This window comes from Scyliorhinus canicula, chromosome 16 (assembly GCF_902713615.1).
Source record: "Scyliorhinus canicula chromosome 16, sScyCan1.1, whole genome shotgun sequence".
Classification (NCBI taxonomy): domain Eukaryota; kingdom Metazoa; phylum Chordata; class Chondrichthyes; order Carcharhiniformes; family Scyliorhinidae; genus Scyliorhinus; species Scyliorhinus canicula.
Genome location: NC_052161.1, coordinates 108,914,818 through 108,939,261, shown reverse-complemented (window position 1 = coordinate 108,939,261; position 24,444 = coordinate 108,914,818). Strand labels below are relative to the sequence as shown.

The 24,444-nt window shown below is 44.8% G+C and overlaps 1 protein-coding gene across 1 annotated transcript; it reads right to left on the bottom strand.

Annotated features, from left to right (window-relative positions):
* Positions 1–2,382: 2,382 nt before the first annotated feature.
* Positions 2,383–18,625, bottom strand: LOC119950932 (claudin-16-like). The gene is made up of 6 exons (XM_038773912.1): positions 18,266–18,625; positions 18,025–18,165; positions 12,130–12,265; positions 7,782–7,946; positions 5,057–5,121; positions 2,383–2,899 (listed from the first exon to the last, which is right to left on the bottom strand). Exons 2-6 carry the CDS (start codon positions 18,115–18,117, stop codon positions 2,666–2,668), a joined length of 693 nt encoding a protein of 230 aa, XP_038629840.1. The 5' UTR covers positions 18,118–18,165; positions 18,266–18,625; the 3' UTR covers positions 2,383–2,665.
* Positions 18,626–24,444: the final 5,819 nt, after the last annotated feature.

Below are 24,444 nucleotides of genomic sequence, written 5' to 3'. Positions count from 1 at the left end.
ACCGGGAAACCCGCGGGCGGGGGTGTGCTGCCAATGTGAATAGAGGATCCTGATGGCGGAGAATTCACCCCAAAGTGTATTATAACTGTTTCATTTTTAAATTGAATGTTGATGCCAACACTCAACTTTTCAAATAACTAAAAGGGACGAACTTAAGGTCGCTGCTTCCGTGCGCATTTAATACACTTGTATAAAATTCTATTCTGTGCTGTTTCAATGAAGCTGATAGCCCAGTAAACATCCTGGGCGGTTACCAGTAACCAGAAACTAAACTGAACCAGCCACATGTATACTGTGGCTACAAGCGCAGTCAGAGGCTGGGAATTCTGTGGGGAATAACCTACAAGACACACAAGTCAGGAGCGTGATGGGAATGACTGGACCAGTGAAACTCAAACAACACTAAAGATGATTGACACCATCAGGGAGAAAGCAGCCCGCTTGATTGGCAGCCCTTCCACAGACATTCACTTCCTCCACCACCTAGGGACAGTGGCAGCCGCATGTACGACCTACAAGATGCACTGCAGGAGCTTGCCAAGGCTCTTTAGGCAGCACCCTCCAAACCCATCTAGTAGGACAAGGGCAGCAGATGCTGGGGAACATTACGGTGACTAAGAAGAAACTCTTCCTGCTGACAATTGATGCCTGTAACTAAAGGGCACAGTTTCAAATTGATTGGCGAAAGAACGCAAGGTGACCTGAGGAAAATGTATTTTTATGCAATAAATTGTTATAATCTGAAATGCTTGAAAGGATGAGGAAAGGAGATTAAATAGTAACATTCGCAAGAGAATTGGATAAATACATGAAGGGGTATAATTTAACAGAGCGGGGAGAACTGGGACATGATGGGCCGAATGGCCTCCTTCTATGCTGCATCATCCCATGGTTATCTGCAAACAATCTATTTTTAAACTATTTTTCAAGTGTTTACATATTTTGTGAAATCATAGGAAGAGGGTCAGGCCATTCAGCCCCTTGAGCCTGCTCCACCAATCAATTAGTTCATGTCTACTCTCTCCTCCAATTCCATCTACCCACTACGGCTCCATAATCCTTAATACCCTTGTCCAACATTAATTTTCCAATCTCATTTTTGAAATCCTGAATTGAACCATCAGCCCACACCAGCCTACTGGGGGAAAGAATTCCAAATTTCCACTCCCCTTTGCGTGATGAAGGGTGTGATTCAGCAACCTCGACTTGGGGTCGGGACGAGGCCATTGAATCTCCTGAGGGGCCTGCATCGAGTTTACATCATCAAAATATCTTGCGAGATTCAACGGAATCCCAAGGCATGTCATGTCGCAATCTGGATCTCGCTCTTGCTGGGCAAGATCCAGGCACGCATATTTAAATGGACCATTATAGACATAGAATTTACAGTGCAGAAGGAGGCCATTCGGCCCATCGAGTCTGCACTGGCTCTTGGAAAGAGCACCCTACCCAAGATCAACACCTCCACCCTATCCCCATAACCCAGTAACCCCACCCAACACTAAGGGCAATTTTGGACACTAAGGGCAATTTATCATGGCCAATCCACCTAACCTGCACATCTTTGGACTGTGGGAGAAAACCGGAGCACCCGGAGGAAACCCACGCACACACGGGGAGAATGTGCAGACTCCGCACAGACAGTGACCCAAGCCGGAATCAAACCTGGGACCCTGGAGATGTGAAGCATTTGTGCTATCCACAATGCTACCGTGCTGCCCACTACATTTCTGGTCAATGTAACCCCTAGGATGTTAATAGAGGAAGATTCATTGATGATAATGCCATTGCATGTCAAGGGGAAATGATTAGATTCTCTTTTGTTGGAGATTGTCATTGCCTGGCACTTATGTGGCACAAATATTAATTACCACTTATCAGCTATACCCTATATGTTGTTGAGACCTTGCTGCATGAGGGCACAGACTGCTTCATTCTCCGGGAAGTTGCGAATGAAACTGAACACCTTGTAATTCATCAGCAAGCTTCCCCATCTATGACCTCAAGATGGAGAGAACTACGTTGATGAAGCAGCTGGAGATGGCTGGGTCTAGGACACTGCTCTGATCATCTCTTGAAGGGATATCCTGGAGCTGAGATGGTTGACCTCCAACCACTACAACCTTTTTTGCTCACTTTGTGCTACGTATGACTCTAACCAGTGGATAATTTCTCTTGATTCCCACTGACTTGAATTTTACCTGGGCTCCTTGATGCCGCACTCGGCCGAATGCTGCTTTGATGTAAAAGGCCTTTTTAGTGTGCTAACAATCATTTTCACGATTGGCTCTCTGTATTTCAACATGGCTGCCCAGGTGCAAAACTGCATGCATATAAATTGTCTTTTCATCCAGAACCAAAGAAACTAGACGACAAATGACATGTGGCATGATAGACAGTTATTTAATACGTTATGTTCTTCCAGGTTACAGCACTGTTCTCAGACAGACATTTGGTTAGTCAAAGCAGTTATTTTCTTTAAGGGAATGCACACCTACTGAAACTGGTTTGTTGTCAGACTGGAGAGTCGAAGCTGCAATGCGATAACAGATTGCTAAATAAGCGACGCTGAACTATTTCTTAACCGGTCAGCAGATAAACACACGCTCCACATTACAGGGCTGGCAGTGAAATGATGTAAAGTTCCAGCTTGTTGAACCTCTTTTTAAACGTATGTCTTTCCGATGTCGGGGCAGGATGCCGGCAAGACATGTCTGTACTGGTCAGTTAGAAACAGAAATGCCGGATTCCTCTTCTTGCTCTCGCTGGCCCTGTTGAGTTTGGCGCAGTGCGTTGACACAAGCAGCGCTCCAGCCAGGCACATGCACAATACACCAGTCGAGGCCAGCCAGTACGAATAGGCCAGCTCGTATGTGATTCCAGGTACTCCAAAGCTAACCTGTAAAAGGGGTGCACAGCAAAGGTTGGCAGCAACGCCTTAGTTCTTTGATCAGTGCCATGGAAACTGACAAGACATTCAGGAAGTTTTGAGGATACAGAACAAAAGTCAGCAAACAGAAGCACTCCTAATTTGTCTGGCATTCCATGGTAATCAAACACGCAAATTCAGCAGCTCACAGAGATTCAGTACCTTCAAAGTGAGGACAGTGGCAATTGAAACAATTCACCAAATTCTGATGAAAGGTCACAGACCTGAAACATTAACTCTGTATCTCTCTCCACAGATGCTCCCTGACCAGCTGAACATTTGCAGTAATTTCTGTTTTTATTTCAGATTTCCAGCATCCGCAGCATTTTGTTTCTATATAAAATTCTCAAGTGATCCAATTGGAACAGAATAGGACACCAATTTATATCTGCATTATAATGAATGTTAGGCCTGCTGCCTCCTGTACCTTGCAGTTCACGGAAATCAAAATCAGCCCGGAATCTGGACAGGAATAAATATGCCAATCGACAAGTGAACGTAGAAAAAAAATACTTTTATTTTCGTCATAACGAACAGGGGAATATTCAAAGAGTTCTGTCAGCTGATAGTCTTCCAAGGCCAAGTAGGCAGAGTGAAGTAGAGATGTGTTTTAAGATAACACATTGACGCAGGCCTGCAATTGCCTTGGCGGTGAATCATCCTGAGCTCATCCGGCAACTAATCTCGACCAAATACCTCATTAGCCCCATTTTGAAGGTATTTAAAGCAAAATAGAAATAGAAATAGAACAGTACAGCACAGAACAGGCCCTTCGGCCCTCAATGTTGTGCCGAGCAATGATCGCCCTACTTAAACCCACGTAACCCGTATACCCGTAACCCAACAATCCCCCCATTAACCTTACACTACGGGCAATTTTAGCATGGCCAATCCACCTAACCCGCACATCTTTGGACTGTGGGAGGAAACCGGAGCACCCGGAGGAAACCCACGCACACACGGGGAGGACGTGCAGACTCCACACAGACAGTGACCCAGCCGGGAATCGAACCTGGGACCCTGGAGCTGTGAAGCATTGATGCTAACCACCATGCTACCGTGAGGCCCCGAATGATCTTGAATGAAAATGATCTTGGTCAGTTTCTCGTCAGTTTTTTTTTATTCATTCATGTGACGTGGGCGTCGCAGGCTGAGCCAGCATTTATTTCCCATCCCCAATTTCATTTGAGGGGTCAGTTAAGAGTCAACCACATTACTGTGATTCTGGAATCACATGTAGGCCAAACCAGGAAACGATGGCAGATTTCCCTCCTTTAAGGACATTAATTAGTGAGCCAGATGGGTTTTTAGGACAACTGGCAATGGTTTCATCGTCATCATTAGGCCTTTCATTCCAGATTTTTGTTGAATTTAAATTTCACCATCTGCAGTGGCGGGATTTGAACCTGGGTCCCCAGAGCATTACTCTGGGCCTCTGGTTTACTAGTCCAGTGACAATACCACTATGTCACCTGTGGATATAAATTTGCCAGTGGATATCAGTTGGCATTGGATATAAATTTAAAGAACAAGGCTGCCCATTTGTGAGGAGATGGTGGAATAAGTGGTGATGCCACTGGTGATCCAGAAGCCCAAGCTAATGCTCTGGGGACACGAGTTCAAATCCTATTTAAATTCCATTAATAAATCTAGAATCTAAAGCTAGTCCCATGAAAACATTTTTTTGTGGTAAAAGCCCATCTGCCTCACCGAGGGACAATAGGTTAAACTCACCAATCCTGCACAAAGTGGACCAGCTTGCAGGGTCTAGGGGTCACTCTTTGCCATGCTTCACTCAAAACTCAATTGCTGCTGCGAGTTTACCTTTGAGAGTGTTAAGATACCTGATGCTTCTCACTGGGTATTTTGGCAGATGTCAGGAGATGACTGTATTCTGCAAGTCCAAGTGTGCTTCGTATCTTTGCCTTCTACCTGGGTGCAAGGCTGGTCAAAAGCTCCTTTCTTTAAATAGATCTCCTGTCCCCCAAGTCCAACTTGACACATTCACAATTTCATATATAAATGAGGGTATCTTAAAAAATAAACCTTTGCAGTGACACACTTGGGGTATTGGCAATAGCCACCCAATACCATTAGGTGCTGTATGTAGTTATTTTCAAAACTTACCTCAAACTTGTATTTAATGACAGTTTCGGCTGCATACCAAGTCATGCCAATGCCACCCGCAATTCCTGTTTAGGAGGAAAATAAACATTGAAAAAAGCTAAAGCAATATTCTTTATGTATCAGGCTTTGTGGTGGGCAGGTATTTAATCAGCCAGGAGGGTGGCAGTTGGGATCCCGACTATCTTCCTGCCTCTGCGGTGATTAAGTGCATGGTGGCTCCATTTCCATTTGAGGCGTTAAGTGGAACTGGGGTGGAATTGGGGGTGGCACTTCTGTCCCAGGAGTCCTTGACCATGGGGAGGGCCCACTGTTGCCAGTTAGGTGCCCGCGTGGCAATTAATTCAACAGGCCTGCCTGAAAGGGGGTGGTGGGGTTCTCTTGCCAGCTCTCCAGCTGCCGTCCACTTGTGGTCACCAGCAGATACTACTGATCTATTTTTCCCATTCAATTTTCTTCACCTACTGAAGGGATTCACATGGTTCAATGGGCATCAAATATTCTCCAACATCTCACCTGCAAAACTAGGCAGTGCTTGTCCGTCAGTGGTAGAAGATGACATTTCTCTGGTGTAGGTTAGTCAGCATTTAGGGTGGGGAGGGGAGTGGAGGTGGGATGACCAGTTAGATTGTTTGTCAGAACACATTTCTGGGAGATAACTTGTACTGGAGGAGTTTCTCTTGTTGGAACTTTGGGACCTATTCAGTACCTCCAGTAATTTCTACACTACAGCAGTGACAAAATTTCAAAAGTACTTCAGTGGCTGTAAACCATTTTTGGATGTCCTGAGGTTGTGAGAGGTGCTAATGAAAATGGAAGTCTTTCTGTGTTCATTTTGTATAGTTTCCTTGTCATTTTCCTAATATGCATCTTTCCAAAGGCCATTGTTGCTCTTTTGGGTTGTTGATACACTCTAACTCCTGATGCTGATTGGCCAGGCACCAGGAGCAATTGCACACATGGCACCCAGCAGTTTTTCCCAACACTAACATCATTGGTATGCGTCCATCTGCTGGTATCAGTACTTGTTTGTCCTGGCACCATCCCTCTCCCCTCCTTCCATTGCCTCTTTCTCACTGCCCCTTTCCTGAATCCTTAGCTCTGCTCCTTCCACCACCATCTGCTGGTGCCAGTGCTGGTTTGCACCTGTGCCCTCTATTCCACCACTACCTGAGCCCACATTACCTCTGACTCGCACCCCCTCATCTCCCGAGCACTCGCCTCCCCTCGCTCATTGCCCCTCACCAGAGACCTCACCATCTCTCACTCGCCACCCCTCTCCTGAGCCCCCGCTATCCTCTCCCCTCCTTCCATTGCCTCTTTCTCACTGCCCCTTTCACCACCATCCACTTACCAGCCATCGGCCACGCTCTCACTGTCTCTTTCCCAATCTCCCATTACCTCTTCTACTCCTCCACTCACTGATTCATTCTCACCCCCTCCCTCCATAACCTTCACCATTCCTTTCTCAAGGTCTTGCTGCCCCTCTCTTGAACTTTTGCTGTTTCACTCCTTCACTTACACTTGTTAGAAACATTATCCTATCGCATTCCCCAGGGCAGATACAACATGGGTTAGATATAGAGTAAAGCAGCATGTTGTCTATCTAAATTGTCAAAATAAGGTGCAGCAAGGTGGCACAGTGGTCAGCATTGCTGCATCACGGCGCCGAAGTCCCAGGTTCGATCCTGGCTCTGGGTCACTGTCCATGTGGAATTTGCACATTCTCCCCATGTTTGCATGGGTTTCGCCTCCACAACCCAAAAGATGTGTAGGCTAGGTGGATTGGCCACGCTAAATTGCCCCTTAATTGGTAAAAATTAATTGGGTACTCTAAATGTTTTTTTTAAATTGTCAAAATAGCTGTCAGCCTCCCATCAGATCAGAAAATGCTGCTTTCTGGAACATTACAGTAACACCTTTAAAATGTTCTCTCAGGATCCTTCACAATCTCAGGCAATAATTACATGGTGTTCATTCTGTGTAAATATGACCATTTGTATTAAAATGGATAAGTTTTTTTTTTAGAAAGTGGATTGCAGTATTGTTCACAGTTTACAGTCCAGAGTGCAATGCTTTTTCTGACTGAATTTGGTCTCCTAGATCTTCGAAGCAGTCAACTACCTGGGACATTGGGGGCAGATTTTTGTCTACTGCCTCACTAAAGTAATCTTTTATACAAACAATCGAGCTCAGGGTTTTTTCAAGAACAGTTTGCACCCCATTGACTTCCTTCCTTTGATTGTTGTTTTGTCCCTGTCTATACCATAATGGTGGCAAGATTACCCACTCAAACCAGGACAGGTATTCTTTCTAGGCTAGTTGTGTACTGAGTTCCAATTCCAATTCGCTTCCCGCACCTAGTAGTGCACGAAGGCAGACTTCTTGTCTGTTTCTATAGCTAGTAATTCCAGGAGCGGGTCACTTGTCTGTCACTAAGGGCTGATAGCTTGAGGGGCACCACTCCACATCAAGTGTGGATGACCAGGCATCTCTCCCACTCTTGCCACCAGCCATGGGCATGTTGGAAGGATTTTCAGTTTGGCCCTCAACCAGTTTGACTGCACCTCCCTTGACCATCAAGTCCTGGGGTGGGACTCAATCCTGGAGCTTCTGGCTCAGAGATAGGGATTCAAGACTTCCTTTGTACTGAGTACATGACTATCAATGGCAGGTTTGTTATTTTAATCATTTAAAAGTCAACCTTTGTGCATTGAATTAACTTTACCTCCAAAGAAGAAGATGGCTCCAGCGCAAATGTTCAGTTTGTCTTTCTCTGTCCCACCATCACTTACAAACTTGGTACATTTCATCCCACCAATGAGGACAAATGATGCCACGATGCAGGCAACACTGGCAACAATTACCAGTGCCCGGGTAATCACCAGATCGGCTAGTGTAACCAAACATAAAGCAATCAGTCCATTGCAAAAGCAGAACATAGCAACCCCTTTATTCAGCCAAGTTGCACGATTGGGCCACAATAGATGAGCCCACAAAAGTCTCCCAAATTCAGCCGGGACTAGTTCACAAGACAGGGAGCCCTTATCCCCTGCATTAAGACTGCAACTCATACAAAGTTTGTTCTTGCACATCCGGACCAGTTCTCTGAGACACAGAGAGGGTGGAGTGATCATTGTATGGTGAAGTTTAGACTGGCTATGGAAACGTATAAAGAACAATCCAGAGTAAGAGCAATTAACTTGGGGTAAGGACGATCTGGGCCGAATAAATTGGAATCATAGTTTGGCAGGAAAAGAACCGAATCTGAACAATGGGGTGCTTCAAAGAAGAGATAGTTTGGACACAATCAAGGTATATTCCCTTGAAAGGGAAAAGGTTGGGCAAACGATTCCAGAACTCCTTGGGTGAGATATAAATTAAGGTAAAGAAGAAAACAGTGCTGATGACAGGTGTCAGCTGGAAAAAAAAATTGAGAACCTGACTGATTATAGGAGGTTCAGAAGGGAGGTGAAAAAGCCAATAAGAGAAGCAAAGAGAGAGTATGAAAAGAGATTGGCAGCCAACATAAAAAAATATCTAAAGGCACATAAATAATAAAAAAATATAGCAATCAGAGGAGTAGGGCCATTAAGGGCAGGGACAGGAGAAATAACTGAGATACTATTGATAGGCTGTCTGTACTTCAAGATTATAAGGCACCAGGACCGGATGAGATGCATGCAAGGATATTGGGGGAAGTGACAGTGAACATTGCAGAGGCACAAGCCTGAATTTTCAGCCTTCCTTAAACTCAGGGGTGGTGCCAGAGGTTTGAAGAATTTCAAACGTTGCACCCACATTCAAAACAGGTGTAAAGATAAGCCCAGCAACTACAGGCCATCCAGTTTAACTTCTGCAGTGGGAAAACTTCAAGAACGAAGGGGGTCACGATTTCAAGGTGAGAGGGGAAAGTTTAAGGGAGATGTGCGTGGAAAGGTTTTTACGCAGAGGGTGGTGGGTGCCTGGAACGCTTTACCAGTGGAGGTGGTAGAGGCGGGCACGATAGCATCATTTAAGAGGCATCTAGACAGGTATATGAACGGGCGGGAACAGAGGGAAGTAGACCTTGGAAAATAGGAGACAAGTTTAGATAAAGGATCAGGATCGGCGCAGGCTGGGAGGGCCGAAGGGCCTGTTCCTGTGCTGTAATTTTCTTTGTTCTTTGTTCTTTGAATAATCTGGGACAAAATTGTTAGCCACATGCAGGTTAATTAAGGAAAGTCAACATGAATTTCTTCAGGGAAAATTGTGTTGAACTAACTTGGTGGGATTTTTGAAGGTGAGGAGAGTTGATGAGGGTAATGAAGTTGATGTAATGCACATGGACTTTCAAAAGAGATTTGATACAGTACTGCACAACGGACTTGTGAGCAAAGTTATAGCTCATGGAATAAAAGGGACACAAGCAACACAGATACAAAATTGGCTGAGTGACAGAAAACAGTGTAATGGTTAATGGATGTTTTCAGTTGGAGGTTGTAGTGGACTGCCTCAGGGATCATTGTTGTGATCCTTGCTTTTCTCGATTCATAAATGATCTAATTATCTAAATCTTGATGAACAGGGCACTATTTCAAAGTTTATGGACAGTATAAAACTTGGAAGTACTGTAAAGGACAATGACGAAGAACTTCAAAAAGGCATTAACAAGTTGGTGGAATGGGCAGACAGGTGGCAGATGAAGTTCAATGCAGAGAAATGTGAGGTGATTCATTTTGGTAAGAATAGGGAATGGCAATATAAAATAAAGGGTACAATTATCGATGCAGGAGCAAAGGGACCTGGGTATATATGTGTAGAAATTATTGAAAGCGGTAAGACTGGTTGAGGGAGCAGTTAATAAAGCATAAAGTATCCTTGGAGTTATTAATAGAGGCATAGAGTACAAGAACAAGGAGATTATGTTGTGCTTGTATAAGACATTAGTTTAGCCTCAGTAGGAGTATTAGACCCAGTTCTGAGTGCCGCACTGTATAAAAGGTTCACGAGAATGGTTCCAGGGATCAGAAACTTCAGTTATAAGAATAGATTGGAGAGATTAGGACTGTTTTCCTTGGTGAAAATAAGGCTGAAAAGAGATCTCATAAAGATAATCAAAATCATGATATCATGAGGGTATCTGGACGGAGTAGATGGAGAGCAACTATTCCCAAGAGTGAAAGAATCGAGAACGAGAGGGTATATCTAAAGTAATTGGCAAAGGAAGCAAAAGCGATATGAGAATAAACTTTTTCAGGCAGCGAATGATTAAGGTCTAGAATACACTGCCTGAGAGTGTGGTGGAGGCAGGTTCAATTGAGGCACTCAAAATGGAATTAGACTGTTATCTGAAAGGGTTACAGGGAGAAGGTGGGAGAATGGCACAAAGTGAATTGTTCATTTGGAGAGACGGTGCTGGTACGATGGGCTGAATAGCCTCCTTCTGCATGGTAACAATTCTGTGATTCGGCCAGTTTAACACATCAAAAAAGGTGAGTTCAACCACAATCTTAACCACTAAACAATATTTTTAAAACAAAATAAATAAATACAATGTATTTGAACAACTGATCAAGTTAGAAAGGTTATGTGCAGGGGGCTCAGTCAGAAAAATAATGGGACCCTGAATCCCAGGACCATGGCTTCGAACCCCTCGTTGGGTGGTGATTTTTCTTTCTCTTAAATAGTTATTTTATTGATTTTTACCAACTGATTGGTTGCAGGGTGAAATCTATCAACCTGTCACTTCTTGTATCCACTTAAAGACTATTTGAAACCATTTCAATGGCCATTGAGAATGGTTGCCCTTTGACGGCACGATGGCGCAATGGTTAACACTGCTGCCTACGGTGCTGAGGACCCAGCTTCAATCCCGGCCCTGGGCACTGTCCGTGTGGAGTTTGTACATTCTCCCCGTGTCTGTGTGAGTTTCACCCCCCACAACCCAAAGATGTGCAGGTTAGGTGGATTGGCCACGCTAAATTGCCCCTTCATTGGAAAAAAAATGATTGGGTACACTAAATGTAAAAAAAAAGAATGGATGCCCTCTGAGTAGTTACAGTTTTCATCCATTTTGTTGGAAAGGATGAAGTTTAGAAGATGCCAGCTTGCAAAAAATTGTGTAATTCAGCTTCAGAAAGCAAAACTGCATTTAAGAGCAGCTCACTTTAGCCATTCACAGGCTGACTGACACCGTGTCTGCACACATATAGGGAATAGTCCATCTAGTGTTGTTGCACAAACAAATGCACCCTGATTCTTGTTTTCAAATGTAGGCACATAGGCACAGTGGCTAGCACTGCTGCCTCACAGCACAAGGGGCCCAGGTTCAATTCTGATCTTGGGTGGCTGTGTGGAGTTTGCACAATCTCCCCGTGCCACGTGGGTTTCCTCCAGGTGCTCCTGTTTCCTCCCACAGTCCAAAGATGGGCATGATAGACGATTTGGCCATTCTAAATTGCCCTTAGTGTCCAAAGATGTGCAGATTAGGTGGGGTTATGGGGATGGGGGGTGTGGCCTAGGTAGGGTGTTCTTTTCGTAGATCATAGAATTTACATTGCAGAAGGAGGCCATTCGTCCCATTGAGTCTGCACCGGCTCTTGGAAAGAGCATCCTACTTAAATGCACGCCTCCACCCTATCCCAGTAACCCGGTAACCCAACCTAACCTTTTTGGACACTGAGGGCAATTTGTCTTGGCCAATCCACCTAACCTGGACATCTTTGGACTGTGGGAGGAAACCGGAGCACTCAGAGGAAACCCACACAGACACAGGGCGAATGTGCAGACTCCGCACAGACAGTGACCCAAGCCGGGAATCGAACATGGACCCTGGAGCTGTGAAGCAACTGTGCTAACCACTGTGCAGCTGTGCTGGAGGATTTGTGCAGACTTGCTGGGCCAAATGGCCTCTAACTGCACTGTAGGGATTCTATGGTTCTATAAATGCAAGAATTAAGCACAGAAATTCAACCCCTCGAGCCTGCTCCAAACAATTAATTGAAACTCCTATGATCCACTCTCCATGAGTGAGGTGAAAGGTCAGGTTCCATAGTACAGGGCATGGACAAGTTGAGGAAAGGTAGGTGGCTTACTGGGAAGGTGCCCCAGAAATGAGTTTGGCATATCACAGGTCCAATAAGCTGCCACGATATCATAGACGCATTCACCCCATAGACCCCGACAGCGGAAACTTAAACCAACAGAGGAGTGGGGATCCTTTGCATCACTCTGGAGGAAAACAAAACATGAATTCAGGAGTTATGTTGCATGAACATTTGTTCGGTACTTTATAAATCTCATGTCATCCAGCTATTAACCTGGTACATTGACAACTTAACTTCATAATTTCCAGCATTTTTAAAGTAGTAGCTTACATGAAAAACTAGAAGCATCTAGCTATAGGGGACAGGCTGTGTGGGAGGAGTCAGGCTGTGTGGGAGGAGTCAGGCTGTGTGGGAGGAGTCAGGCTGTGTGGGAGGAGTCAGGCTGTGTGGGAGGAGTCAGGCTGTGTGGGAGGAGTCAGGCTGCAGGAGGAGTCAGGCTGGAGGAGGGGTCAGGCTGTGTGGGAGGAGTCAGGGTGTGTGGGAGGAGTCAGGATGTGTGGGAGGAGTCAGGATGTGTGGGAGGAGTCAGGCTGTAGGGGATAGAGTGACTGGTCAAGCACAGGCTCCTGGCATCACCAGAGCCTGAAGGAAGCTGCATACAATTAAAGTTTCTACTTCTATTTTGTATATTATTCATTTTTGACAGTGGAGTCAAAGTGGCCCTTGCTTTACGTGCATATCACTTCAGTTATACACGATGTGGAGATGCCGGCGCTTGACTGGGATGGGCACAGTAAGAAGTCTTGCAACACCAGGTTAAAGTGATTCACCCGAGGAAGTAGCTGCGCTCCGAAAGCTAGTGATTCAAAACAAACCTGTTGGCCTTTAACCTGGTGTTGTCAGACTTCAGTCATGCAAGTAGGAAAAAAACTACGTAGACGGAAATCAGTGAAATGTGGCAACTCTGCACGTGGGCAACAGTCAACAAAATGTCTCATGGGCCGCACTCAGAACCCAGATGGGACGCATGTGGCCTCTGGGCTGCACGTTTGGTTATAATCATGAGTTTTGTTGGTCATCCTCCAGTCCCAGTTCCAAGCGTTCTTGGAATCATTACAGAAAATGCTCCCAACCCGGCACCAACTCAATCCAAAAGACCACAGTCGACTGGAATGGGGCGTAGGGCAAAATATCAAACTTGTGCAGCAGGCAATTCTCTTCTGGAGCTAAACTGAGGCACATACTTTACATCTAACAGCATTACATCCAAATTACAAGTACTCGATGCTCTCACTGAGAATTATTCAGCATTAATAAGCCCCTTAATGAGCACAAAAAATCACAAATTAAAGCATAAAATTAGGTCAAATTTAAGTCTGAGGATAAAGAAAAGGACTATGCTTTCGATTAAATAGCAGGCTTGCAACCAAGATAACCCACTCCAACCATGATGGGTCCTTCCCAGATTTACCATGGATTTTATATTCAAACAGTTATTCAGGGAACTACAAAGATATTTCGCACCGCCCGTCAGTCACAGGGGGGTGGCTTTCATCGCTTTTCTGTCTCCTTAGTTCCATTTCACAGTTCAATGAGGATGAAAGTACCGAAGGTTCACACCTGCTGTTCTTACATGAAGTGCAAGCAAACTGCCTGAGTGACATTTCCCACAGGCAGACCGATCATGTGATTCTTGCTGCATGGCAAAATATTTTTGAAGCAGAGAAAAAAAATGCGGTGGCTTTTGAAAACTTCATACAGGTTGAACTGAACTCCTCCACTCCCTCAGCGGAAGGTGACAACTCTAAATGGGATTGCACAAGCATCTGGAGACTTGCGTTATACCTCTTCTGTAAGCTTGGACATCCGCAGGCTATTCCGCTGTGGTTGGCATCACAGTGAAGCCTCCCTCCCCCCCTGCTCTTCATCGGACATCGATGCTGGTGCGCTTGTCTTTCCCAGCGGCCGTTTCAGAGGGTCCTGGCTCTGCTACGCCACCTCACCCAAGTTCGGGAACGGAAGTGGAAACTTAAGGACCGTTTCCTGACAGCCTCAGTTTTTAGGCTGGCAGGTGAATTGGCCTTGCATCGGGCAAAGTCCGAAAATCAACAAACTGAGATCTGCGTTGGGAAGGGGTGGTAAGGGGGTGGGGGAATGCCTGCATCAGAGGGCTACTATAAGACCATAAAACAAAGGAGCTGAATTAGGCCACTCGGCCCATCGAGTCTACTCCACCATTCAATCATGGCTGATATTTTTTTCAGCCCTATTCTCCTGCCTTCCATAACCCCTGATCCCCATATTAATCAAAACCTATTTATCTTTGTCTTAAAGACACTCATTGATTTGTCCTCCACAGCCTTCTGCGGCAAAGTGTTCCACAGATTCACCACCCTGGCTGAAGAAATTCCTCCGCATCTCTGTTTTAAAGGAATGTCCCTTCAGTCTGAGGCTGTGCCCTCGGGTTCTAGTTTTTCCTACTAATGGAAATATCCTCTCCACGCCCACTCTATCTAGGCCTCTCAGTATCCTGTAAGTTTGAATAAGGTTCACCACTCATCCTTCTAAACTCCAACGAAAACAGACCTAGAGTCCTCAACTGCTCCCCATATACCATTAAGGCCAGGGTATCTCTAGACCTCCCTCTCACTCTCTCCCCACCCTTTTCTCCCTTTGTGCCCCCAGACCTTCTCTACACTCCCCGCCCTGGGTCTCCTTACCTTGATCTCTTGTAGCTGGGCTTAGTCTCAGGGATTCCCATGCAGTTCCGCTTCAATCCACTGGCTGCCGGCCAATCTGATTGGTCACCCGATCTCCCACCAGCAGCCATTTAACGCTCTTTTGAGCGGGAATTATCTGGGTGGCAATTGGAGCAAGAGGCCGCCATCTGGAAAAGTCACGCCATCATCTCTCTGGGCTTATAGCAGCAGCAGTGGCAGCCAGCCCAAACTCACAACTCCTTCAGCTCTACAACCCTCCAAGAGGTCGTGGTTCCTCCAGTTCAGGCCTATTGAACGGCCCCAATTTTCTTCACCGCACCACATGACGGTTTTGCTTTCAGCTGCCCAATCTTTGAAAATCTCTCCCTCAACCTCTCTATTCCCCCTTTAAGACTTTGCTTGAACCAACCTCTGCAACTACGTTTTTGATCACGTGACTTAATATCTCTTTCTCTGGCTCAGTGTCAAATGCTGTTGTTCCCGTGAAGCCCTTTGGCTCTTTTCACTACACTAAGAATGTTGTATAAATCCAGGTTGTTGTTGCAACGTGCTCCAGCTCAAAGGCTGTTTCAACGTATTGGAAGACAATTAAATTCTCCGCACTGGCGACTGCTCAGTAAAATTTAAAGCCTTGCTACTCTCCACTTGAGCTATGGAGTCCGTCATGGTGGTTTTGTTATGGATGATAATGCCGATTGTCAGCAGGGGGGCTGACAGAGCTCTGGCCAGAACTCTGACCTGCACAATCACATCACAGGACAGGGACCATCTGCAACAAGAACATTTTGTTGTTTCTTAAAACAGAATAAAACACAGATATATGCAAATGGCAGAGACCCTTAATGCAGCACACCGTCCAGTCAGAACCCAAAGGAGAGAAGAGAAATGCATTATGAAGTACCGGTTCAGCAACATTAAGCATGGATGGGAAGCTCCATTGATCGTGTAGACTGCAGTCCACAAGGAGTTCTACAGTACTGACGTCCTGGGGAAGAGTAGATTAAAGTCGCAAACTGTGTTACGTCTTCATTTCAACAGTGAAATTATTGAGTTACTAGGATGGTCACATGGAGGCTTCTTAGTTTGGGTTTGACTCAGTAACGGCACAAAATTAGCACAAACTTATTACCAGAGGTGGCAGATGTTTTTTTGAGAACTAAACAATGGGTGGCCCGGGAGCAAGGATCGCTGCATCACAGCACCAGGGATCTGGGTTCAATTCCGACCATGGGTGACCGTCTGTGTGGAGCTTGCACTTTCTCCCCGTGTCTGTGTGGGTTTCCTCCGGGTGCTCCGGTTTTCTCCCACAGTCCAAAGATGTGTAGGTTAGGTGGATTGGCCATGCTAAATTGCCTGAGGGGCTGGTTTAGCACACTGGGCTAAATCGCTGGCTTTTAAAGCAGACCAAGGCAGGCCAGCAGCACGGTTCAATTCCCGTACCAGCCTCCCGAACAGGTGCCGGAATGCGGCAACTAGGGGCTTTTCACAGTAACTTCATTGAAGCCTCCTCGTGACAATAAGTGATTTTAATTTCATTTCTCGTAGTGTCCAAAGATGTGCAGGTTGGGTGGGGTTACGGGTTACTAGAATACCTCAGGGTATTCGGGCCTAGGTAGAGTGTTCTTTCAGAGTTGATGGGCCGAATGGCCGCCTTTGGCACTATAGGGATTCTATGCGTTCTATGGATGTTTGTACATTTGAAAGAAAGTCACACTGGCAGGATCATTCTTATAACCAGCATTCAGCAACACCGAATGCTTACTGCCCTCCGATTGTCCGTCAGTGTTTAATTTAAACGGCAGTAAAGGGTATAGAAAAGATAAGTTCTGGAATATGACTTCAAGCGAAGCCATGATAATAAGACAAAAGGACACACGTTCAAACAAACAAAAGGCAAATTTATGACTGCAGTCCAGGAGCTCTTCAAATAAAGAGTGATTTACATGTTGGGACAGTAGGACAGAGTACAAAAACCTTGTCATCATTTCAGAGACACTTGAATACACAGCTGATAGGAGCACAGACGATTGAGGAGTGATTTGAGTGAGGTGTTTCCTCTGGTAGGGGAATCAAAGAACAAAAGATGATATTGTACTAAAGTTAGAGTTAAAGCATTTGAGTGGAGAATCAGGAAGCATTTGTTCACATAAAGGGTACCAGCAATCTGGAATTCTCATGCTCAAATCAGCAATGGGGTAATTGGGGTTTTCAAGACTCAGGGGTGGTAGCAGGATATGGAGCTCAGGCGGAATAATAATAATCTTTATCGTCTAATAATCTTTATTGTCACAAGTAGGCTTACATTAACACTGCAATGAAGTTACTATGAAAAGCCCTTAGTCGCCACCCTCCGGCGCCTGTTCGGGTACACGGGGAGAATTCAGAATGTGCAATTCACGTAACAGCACGTCTTTCGGAACTATGTGGGTGGAAATCGGTGCACCAGGAGGAAATGCAGACATGGGAAGAACGTGCAGACTCCGCACGTACAGTGACCCAAGCTGGGAATTGAACCTAGGACCCTGGAGTTGTGAAGCAACAGTGCTACCATGCCGCCCATTGGAGCCGAGGTAGAGATGAACATAACGTAGTTTAAATGGCAGAGGAGGTTCAAAGGACCAAAAGGGTAGGTGGGGTTACTGGGTCTCAGGGATAGCATGGAAGCATGGGCCTAGTCAGGGTGCTCCATCAGAGGGCTGGTGCAGACTCAATAGTCCAAATGGCCTCCTCCTGCACTATAGGGGTCCTATGACTCCTGAAACTCGTATACAGCACTGTCACATCAACTGGTGCACTCTAGATTATTTCTGAATGAATGCGCTGGGATGGATTAAATGGCTTTTTCATGACATCATGGGAAGACGTGGAATTCACAACCATCACTGACTCAAAGCAGTACATTGCAATTGGTTTAATATACATTGCCCCTTCCCCTGCAATATCATTAGGCTAATGACTGGCTTTAATTTTGTTGTTGCCTCCCTCACATTGACAGTCTCTGGAATTCCTTTTGAGCAAGAATATTCTCAGTAGCCACTGTTCAAATTAAGACTTGGATGATCAATATAAGCAAAAGGAACAACATAGGGCATTCTTTAAGAGTATTAAATTTTACAAAACATAGATGGCCCTTTATGATAAGGGTTTAGTCCTTCAAAGCTTTTGACTGCTATTATTGTATTTGACTGCGGCTTGAAACAAAATCATTGAAGCAGCTGCTCACCCTCCAGCAGTCTGTGAGATTGGAGAGAGTCAGCAAAGCAACGGCAGAAACTGCAAGGACCAAAGAAAAAACCTGTATGACTGTGACCCCCATAATTAACCGGCTCCAATACTGCACACGTAGCCTGTCGTGAAGTTAAACCTGCAACAAAGTCCAAAACACAGAACATTAAAAAATATAACATGACAGCGAATTAAGGATCTGGAACAATGCATTAAATGTATTTGACTCAGATCCTTACCTGACTCCTTCAGTCTGTTTGGAGCTTTCTCACGTTCTGGAGCAGGGCTTGCTGCTATAATTCTATCATCGTTATGACTACAAGAGCACTTGGTACAATTGGCTCCAGGAGACAGAAAGAAAAGGCTTTTTCGGGCTCACAAACAAAATGTCATTCTCTTGATCCAGTGGTTTACAACGCAGGGAACTGCTTGACATTTCACCTCCTGCACTCCTGTTGGAACCAGATGTCACGGGGGCTACCCGGCAAACGATGGTACTTTCAGCAGACAAACAAAGCCCCCAAAGCACCGGCCTTGCCAACCTGAAAAGATGTGAGCAGAGGAGAGCAAACAGGGAGATTTGTGAATAATTTCAGCGAGAGGCGCAGTGTACACAAGAGGGGAGGGAGTGGCCAGAAACACAACAGGGTTCTTGGGCGACGGTTTCATAATTTACAGTCCGTGGCACATGCAAACTGAGCTTTGCACGTGAATTGCCAACTTTGAATTCAATCGGCATCTTTTAACAAGCCCCCTGCTAATCCATAGCGAAAAAAGAGAAGAGGTAATTCTTGTTATTGCAACTTCAGATGCTGGAAATATCCAAAACATTTCCATGTGGGGGAAATATCCAAAATATCATATTTGTTGAATGGAACCTTAGCTGAATGAGCAAATGCTAAAATAGTGTTCACAGTAACAGGAGTGGACCATTTGGCTCTTTCAGCATGTCCAGCTATTCAATGAAATCATGGCTGATGTAGCTTCATCTACCAGCTTTGATCCTGTAATTTTTAATACTCTAGCCTGCCAAAAACCTCATCAATAATTTCAACAGAACTGTGGTAACATGGATTATTTCAATGCAATGTGTCCCTCTGATCAAGACTCCTATTTTTTTGATAATTTTAGCAATTGGTTGTAAAGGATCACACTAAAAGGACTTGCCATCTCTTAATACTATTTGTAGAAACATGTTTAATGAAGGTGCTTTTACCCTTTAGCATTCCTGTAGTTTGGATGATCAATGCGCCTGCAATAGGCCCCCGTTGTTGTGGATGTACAACTCAGTAGTAAGGATGAGCCGGTTTCACTAATCTAATTGCGTGGAGCTACAATCCCAACCAAGCACAGCACTAACTGGCACAAAATATAATAATCTTTATTGTTACAAGTAGGCCTACATTAACACTATAATGAAGTTACTGTGAAAAGCCCCCAGTCGCCATACTCCAGCGCCTACTCGGGCACACAGAGGGAGAATTCAGAATGCCCAAATTACCTAACAGCGTGTCTTTCGGGACCTGTGGGAGGAAACCGGAGCACCGGGAGAAAACCCACGCAGACATGGGGAGAACGTGCAGACTTCACACAGACAGCGATCCAAGCCGGGAATCGAACCTGGGACCCTGGAGCTGTGAAGCAACAGTGCTACCCCTCCCAGAATGCTAGTTTGTCCTCTGGGGCATTTAAAAACATATGGAAGCTGCTATGGTACCTGTGTCTTGTAATCCTCCTGAACACCAGGGATCAGTGGGATAAAAACATTCAAAGCCACAACAGAAGGTTATAAAACATTACAAAATTATGTTGGTTATGCCAAAGATCTACATTGCTCCTCTCTATTAATCCCTACAGAAATTTATTTGCAGGGCTTAAGTTTTTGTAACACGTGCACCAAACAATACAATCACATTTCACCATTTACTGCAGGACATTTGTTCCTTATTGTGAGTGGTTATGGAATGACTTCAATGTTGCAAATTAGTTGCCTGTCTTTTAAATACAAAAAAGGACCATTGTGCTTAAATCAAACTTTTTGCACAATTCACACGCGTATACATACATCTCAACAAATGTGCTGTTTTAGCTGCTCGTTTGACCGATTGATATTTTATTCCATCCAGTAACACAGGGCGGCTCGGTAGCACAGTGGTTAGCACTGTTGCTCTACAGCGTCAGGGTCCATAAGACCATAAGACATAGGAGCAGAATTAGGTCACACGGCCCATCAAGTCTGTTCCACCATTCAATCATGGCTGCTATTTTCTCATCCCCACTCTCCTGTCTTCTCGCCATAACCCCTGATCCCCTTATTAATCAAGAACCTATCTATCCCTGTCTTGAGGACACTCAGTGATTTGGCCTCCGCAACCTTCTGCGGCAAAGAGTTCCATAGATTCACCACCCTCTGGCTGAAGAAATTCCTCCTCATCTCTGTTTTAAAGGATCATCTCTTTAGTCTGAGATGGTGTCCTCTGGTTCTAGTTTTTCGTACAAGTGGAAACATCCTCTCCATGTCTACTCTATCCAGGCCTTGTAGTATCTTGTAAGTTTTAATAAGATCCCCCCCCCCTCATCCTTTAAACTCCAACGAGTACAGCCCCAGAGTCCTCAACCGTTCCTCATACAATAAGTTCTTCATTCCAGGGATCATTCTTGTGAACCTCCTCTGGACCCTTTCCAAGGCCAGCACATCCTTCCAAAGATACGGGGCCCAGAACTGCTCACAATACTCCAAATGGGGTCTGACCAGAACCTTGTACAGCCTCAGAAGAACATCTCTCGTCTTGTATTCTAGCCCTCTTGACATGAATGCTAACATTGCATTTGCCTTCTTAACTGCCGACTGAACGTGCACATTAACCTTAAGAGAATTGTGAACAAGGACTCCCAAGTCCCTCTGTGCTTCTGGTTTCCTAAGCAATTTCCCATCTGGAAAATAGTCTATGCCAAAAGGGTCCCAGGTCCGATTCCCGGCTTGGGTCACCGTCTGCGCGGAGTGTGCAAATTCGCCCTACGTCTGCATGGGTTCCTCCAGGTGCTCCGTTTTCCTCCCACAAGTCCTGAAAGACGTGCTGCAGGTAAATTGGACATTTTGAATTCTCCCTCTGTGTATCCAGACAGGTGCAAGAGTGTGGCGACTAGGGGATTGCGCAGCAACTTCATTGAAGTGTTAATGATTATTATTATTAGTGTTTATCATAATTAACTTAATTTAAAAAACACTCATAAGGGATTTGGTAAACACATGGGTTCATTTATTAGGACTAGGTATAAAGCTTGACCGCATCAGAGCTGTATGTGCAGTGCCCGGCTCAATACAAGATGTGAAACCAAGACTGGGTCACATGACACATTTTCCTTTGAGTGATGTCATGCTGATATCTCTCAAGACAACATTACAATACTATGCACTCAAGGCAACTACCTCCCCCAAAATAATAAATATTGCCAAAGGGCCCCTGTTGTTATCCAGAGCAAGGCTCAGCACTGTCCTGACTCACTGGCTGGAATTCTCCAGCTGTTGGGATTCTCTGTTCCTGCCTGCAGTGCACTCCCGGTTGTGGGTTTCCTGACTTTAATGGGAAATCCCATTGACAAGTGGCAGGAGTAGAAAGTCCCTGCATCAGCGAATGGCACACCACCCAGAAACACAGCTGGGGGATGGGAGAAGCCCGCCCAGTGTCTTCATTTTTAAAATGTGTCTCCAATTTCTCCTAAGTTTCATGGAAGACTCCCATTGATGCTGAAACAGGCAGCAGCAGACACTGTGTGCCCAAGTGGCCATGTTCTACATGGTTGTCAGTAGGGTAAATTACTGCAGAGAGCATCACAGTCAAGGCCAATTTTGCCTGTGCCGGATGTCCGCACACATGCATTTTCCCATTGCTAATGATCCAAGGCAAGGCACTGTCGCTGAATTCTATTCTCTGGAGTCCAGCGAGACTGAGACCAACTATATAAAAGCAAATTACTGTGGATGCTGGAATCTGAAACAAAAGGGAAAATGCTAGAAAATCTCAGCAAGTCTGGCAGCATCTGTAGGGAGAGAAAGGAGCTAACGTTTCGAGTCCAATGACTCTTTGTCAAAGGTAACAGACAGAGAAAGTGGGAAATATTTATACTGTGGAGTGAGAATGAAAGATGAGTCATAGCCACAGAAACCCAGGGAAACCGGGTGCTAATGGCCATAGATACCAAGGGGAAAGAGTGCTAATGGCAGTCTCCAGAGAGGACAAAAGATGTGAAAGGTCAAACAGCAGGGAAACTAACACCAGAGGATGAACTGTAGGTGTGGGGGAGAGGGGAAGGGGGAAGCAAAGAGGAGAAAGGTGCAGGAAAGGTGGATAAGATTAGGGGGGGGGGGGGAATTTTATGTATATTAAGAAAGAAAGAAATGGTAAAAGACAGTTAAAATGAAATGAAAACAAATGGGTCGAGGTGGGGCTGATCATCTGAAGTTGTTGAATTCGATGCTCAGGCTGGAAGGCTATAGCGTGCCTAACTGGAAGATGAGATGTTGTTCCTCCAGTTTGCGTTGCGCTTCACTGAAACATTGCAGCAGGCCAAGAACAGACATGTGGGCATGGGAGCAGGGTCTTTTGTTAAAATGGCAAGCAACAGGAAGGTCAGGATCCTAAATGCGCACAACTATATAACCTAGATGTCTAGAGTCTAGACACATGAGGACCAGCCACCGCCTAACATGATGCTGGCGGTTCCACAACCATTTAGAGGCAACTATCAAGCTGCTTGATCCTTTTCTTCACTTGCTGAAAAAGGCTTGAATTTAAGTTGTGCCAAGATGCTGAAACTAGTCTGTGACACAGTGACAATGTGAACAATCTGTATTTTCCATGATTTTTCACCCTTGAGAACGTAGATCACTAAAAGGTCGTGGTAGGGACAAAAAGTAATCAAAAAGGCTAACGGAATGTTGGCTTTTATGTCAAGTTAACTAGAATATAAAGGGAGGAAATTTTTGCGGGTTTACAAAGACAACGGGAGGGATTTTTTAATTTGAATTTTTAGAATTCAACAAAAGAGGACAAAAAATTGGACCAAGAAGAAGAAAGTAGGGAATGAGTGTAAACATGCCGGGAACATAGTGTCATGTGAGAGTACCTTTAAGAAATAGGTGTTTATCAAATAGCTGTAGTGATGTGCCTTTAAGAAATAGGTGCTTATTAAATAGCTGCAGTGATGTCAGAGCGTGGGTGGAGCTGGGCTGTCTGTCTGCTTTTACTTTTGTTTTTGAGCTGACTGCTAAGTGTGTGTTTAGTTTCATTTTCAGAGTTGGAGCTGCATCCAGCCAAACAAGATGTAATTTTGATCTCTCTCTCTCTCTACAGAAAATAATGTCTTTAGATCACTTGTTAATTTAAAAGTGATAACTGTTTTCAGTAGAAAATTTAAATCTGCTGTCTTCGTTAAAGAGGGTATTTGTCTTATGGATGTTGCTAGGAAAGATTAAGGGTTACTTATAGAGTACTGTATTCTTTGGGGGAAGTATTTGAGTTGATAGTTGCTAAGATGTTTACTGTGTGTTTATAAAAAGTTAACTGGATTCATATAATAAACAATGTTTTGTTTTAAAAGTACTTTAGATCTCTGTTGCATCACACATGTAGAGTGGGCCCTTGTGCTCCCCATAACCAAAATCTATTAAAAGTTGTGGGTCAAAGGGCAGCATGGTAGCACAGTGGGTTAAGCACTGCTGCCTCACGGCGCCGAGGTCCCAGGTTCGATCCCGGCTCTAGGTCACTGTCTGTGCGGAGTCTGCACATTCTCCCAGTGTTTGAGGGGGTTTCGCCCCCACAACCCAAAAACGTGCAAGCTAGGTGGATTGGCCACGCTAAATTGCCCCTTAATTGGAAAAATGAATTGGGTACTCTAAATTTATTAAAAAATAAGTTGTGGGTCAAGTGAACTCCATGATACACTTTGGGGTTCTCTAAACCCTGGCCCGTAATAATAGAAACTGACCGTAAAAGCTTCTATAAATATGTGAAGAGTAAAAGATCAGTAAAGACAAATGTAGGACCTTTACAGTCAGAAGCCAGGCATATTGCATTGGCGCGGAGGAAAGTAATGGGCTGACAAATCACAAGAACCTGATAATCTACACCCCAGAGTACTAAAGGAAGTGGTCCTGGAAATATTGGATGTATTGGTTGTCATCTTCCAAAATTCTATAAACTCTGGAGCAGATCCTACAGATTAGAGGGTGGCAAATGTAACCCCACTATTTAAAAAGGCGAGAGAAAAAAGGGAGAATTACAGACCGGTTAGCCTGATATCAGAAGTGGGGAAAATTCTAGAGTCTCTTATAAATGCTAACATAACATTTGGATAGCATTAATGGGATTGGACAAAGCCAGCATGGGTTTATGAAAAGCAAATCAGGCTTAACACA